Genomic DNA, 3,331 nt, shown 5'->3' on the forward strand with positions numbered 1-3,331 from the left:
AGAAGGCTAAAAGAGATTCTTTGTAGATTTTCTTTTTTGACTTCTTCAAGAGAAGACAAAGAAACTTCCACTCATTTTCACTTGGGCAGAGTATACAACTCAATGTTAATGAATATTTACATTTAATATTCCATAATTTGTATCTGAGGGCCCTGGCTAAACAATATTTAATATAGAGATACTAAGTATGAGCCATATGTATTGTAATGAATAAAATAGCCAGTTAAATTTTTACATTAGAGAAACAGAAATTTAACACCAATTAATGTGTATTTATAGATTTTGTCAGTATACATGCATTTGTATAAAGAAAAGTGATCAATAAATATTATTCTCAGGATTAAGCACTTAAGCAGTTATGGTTTCAGCCACATTGTTAGATAGCAGTTTATAATTAATATAGGAATTACTCACATATATATGCCATATACATGCATACATACACACACATATATGTATCCTTGTGCTGAACCTCTTTTGAAGAGTCTAATGACTCCCTATGCTTAATTTCCACATACCAGTGCAAATCTTCATTAATTAATAAATAATTAATATTATGTATTAATTAGAACATTACTTTGATGAGTACTCAATTATTCAGATAATAAAATATGTTTGATAGCAAACAAAAAGAGTAACTAAATATTGTTATCTGTATGTATGCAGTACAAAAACACAGTGTTTCCTTCAATATCAACAACTAAATCAGATTCCAGAGTCCTACAAGCTAGTTAGTGTTTGGTTGAAGCTTCTGTCTGGTCTATCAGTCCAAGATTTTCATGGGGAAACAAGTAGACTGGGTCATTAAGAAATCTATTGGTTTGTTTGCATGATATTATATCTGTAAGTTTTAAAAGGAAAACAATACATATTATGAAAAACATTGGATGAATATATTAACAAATCCTCAGAAATTTGGATATTATTTTGCAGACAATGGTTGCTGTCCTAGAGAGAATATTTGCAATCTTTTTAAGTGTGGAATTCCTAATGGGAACCTTAGGAAATGGATTCATTGCTCTTGTGAACTGCATAGACTGGGTCAAAAGAAGGAAGATTTCTTCAGTGGATCAAATCCTCACTGCTCTGGCAATTTCCAGGATTGCTATGACTTGGTTTGTGTTTTTAGATGGGTGGATATCTGTGCTTTACCCTGCATTATACTTTACTGGAAAAATGCTAAGATTATATTTGATCACTTGGGCAGTGATCAATCATTGTAACCTTTGGCTTACTACAATCCTAAACATGTTTTATTTCCTCAAGATAGCCAACTTTTCTAACACTATTTTTCTTTACCTAAAGTTTAGAATTAAAAATGTCGCCTTGGTGACCTTGTTAGTGTCTCTATTTTTCTTGTTCTTAAACATTGTTGTTATGAAAATAAACTATGATACATGTATTGATGATGTCCAAAGGAATGTATCTCATACTTCCAGATTATATAACTATGCACAGATTTGCAGATTTCTTTTTTTTACAAATCCTATGTTTTCATTTGCACCATTTGTTATGTCCCTGGCAACCTTCCTCCTGCTCATCTTCTCCCTGTGGAGACATCTGAAGAACGTGCAGCGCAACGCCAAAGAATACAGAGATATCAGTGCTGTGGCCCACATCAGAGCCTTTCAGACTGTCATTATTTCTGTACTGTTATACACTATTTACTTTCTCTCATATTTAGTGATGGTTTGGAGTTCTGATTCACAGGAAAAATACCTGATCTTTTTGTCTGTCTGGACTCTGGGAAATGGTGCTCTTTCTGTTCACCCATTTGTTCTGATTTGGGCAAACAGAAGGTTGAGGTAGGTTTTTCTTTCAGTGCTATTGCGGGGCAGATACAGGTTAAAAACATAGAAGCATAGGGGTCCAGGCCATCTAGGGAATGCTTTTGCATATCCTTAAGGAAAATCAGGAGACAAGAGATTCTCACATGAAGAAATTTATTTTTAATAAAAATTTTTCTCTAAGTATTTGTGAATTAGCAGTTGAACAGTTTGGGAGGAGTACCATGTAACCTTTGTTATAAACCTACATAGACATCAATATCAGTACACATCACTTAAAAGCTATATCTGTGGTCAGTTTATATGCTTCAAAGTTTCAGAGCTAAAATCCAAAAACAAAAGAAAACATGAGGCATTTGTCTTTCAGGGTCTAGTTTAACTCATTTAGTATACTATTTCCAGTTCCACCCAATTACTTGTAAGTTTCATGTTATAACCTGAAATAAATATGGAAGCCAGGAAAATAGAAAAGGAAAAAGGGGGAGGAACAGTGAAAGAACTCTAGAGAGAGGATAGGACACAAGCACTCAAGAGTGAAAATGAAGAACAACATTGGAGTGATTTTTATTGGTGGGAGGAAAGAGGAATGAGAGATATATAACACTAAGTATGTTTGAAAACCCATAGAGTAAGCCGGGCAATGATGGTGCGCGCCTTTAATCCCAGCACTCGAGAGGCAGAGGCAGGCGGATCTCTGTGAGTTCGAGACCAGCCTGGGTCTACAGAGCTAGTTCCAGGACAGGCTCTGAAGCCACAGAGAAACCCTGTCTCAAAAAACAAAAACAAAAACAAAAAAAAAAAAAAAAAGAAAACCCATAGAGTAACATCATTAAGTTCTCACAGATAAAAATGTAATGGAATTTGGAATTGTATAACATGGGATGATAATACTAACCCAAGGGACATATTCCACCTAACAAAATTCTAGTGCTAAATATGAGAAACCTCCTTTCAAATTGTTGATTGGTGGTCCAGCAGACTCCCCCAAATATAGTCTATTTTCATTGTCTTTGGTTGTTTCCCAGAGTTTTACATAAAATTCTATTGTTGAAGACATCACACAGTTTAGGTATAGGATTCAGAGGAAAAAACTGGAAAGGTCTTGGAAGCCTCCTCCCTGAGGGCTAGCCTCTCATACTATCAGAAGGTACTAATGCAAGCTGCCAATGGAGAAAAATATAAAATACAAAATCCCACCCAGATTTAAAGCCTGTAAAAAATAATAATGATTGTTTCATGAAGATATCCTAAATGGAATAATACTGACACTTATATCTTAGTTGCTATCTAATTGAACTGATAAAGTCTACTCAGTAGAAAGTAATGTCTGGCTCTGTGAACTTAACTAGTTACTTGTGGCTAGAGAGGTTTCAGGCCTGAGATGAAAACCACTGTTCCCATGCTTCTAAACCACACTCACTATTTTCTACTTGTATTCTAAATATTTAGATCCGTGGATGAGTGTAGGTCCCCCCCTCATCAGAGAAAATTCTTTTTAAGCAAATGGAGGTTACAAGAGAGATTCACAGCTGATAAAAAAGACA

At 34.8% G+C, this 3,331-nt stretch overlaps 1 protein-coding gene across 1 annotated transcript; it reads left to right on the plus strand.

Annotated features, from left to right (window-relative positions):
* The first annotated feature begins 936 nt into the window (after positions 1-936).
* On the plus strand, positions 937-1,809 carry LOC130869411 (taste receptor type 2 member 113-like). Its single transcript, XM_057761525.1, has one exon. The coding sequence runs from the start codon at positions 937-939 to the stop codon at positions 1,807-1,809; it is 873 nt and encodes a 290-aa protein (XP_057617508.1).
* Positions 1,810-3,331: the final 1,522 nt, after the last annotated feature.

Source organism: Chionomys nivalis, chromosome 1 (assembly GCF_950005125.1).
Source record: "Chionomys nivalis chromosome 1, mChiNiv1.1, whole genome shotgun sequence".
Lineage (NCBI taxonomy): Eukaryota > Metazoa > Chordata > Mammalia > Rodentia > Cricetidae > Chionomys > Chionomys nivalis.

Bases quoted from the DNA above. Each gene is read 5' to 3' on its own strand.
- LOC130869411 (XM_057761525.1), top strand. From the start codon at position 937: ATGGTTGCTGTCCTAGAGAGAATATTTGCAATCTTTTTAAGTGTGGAA.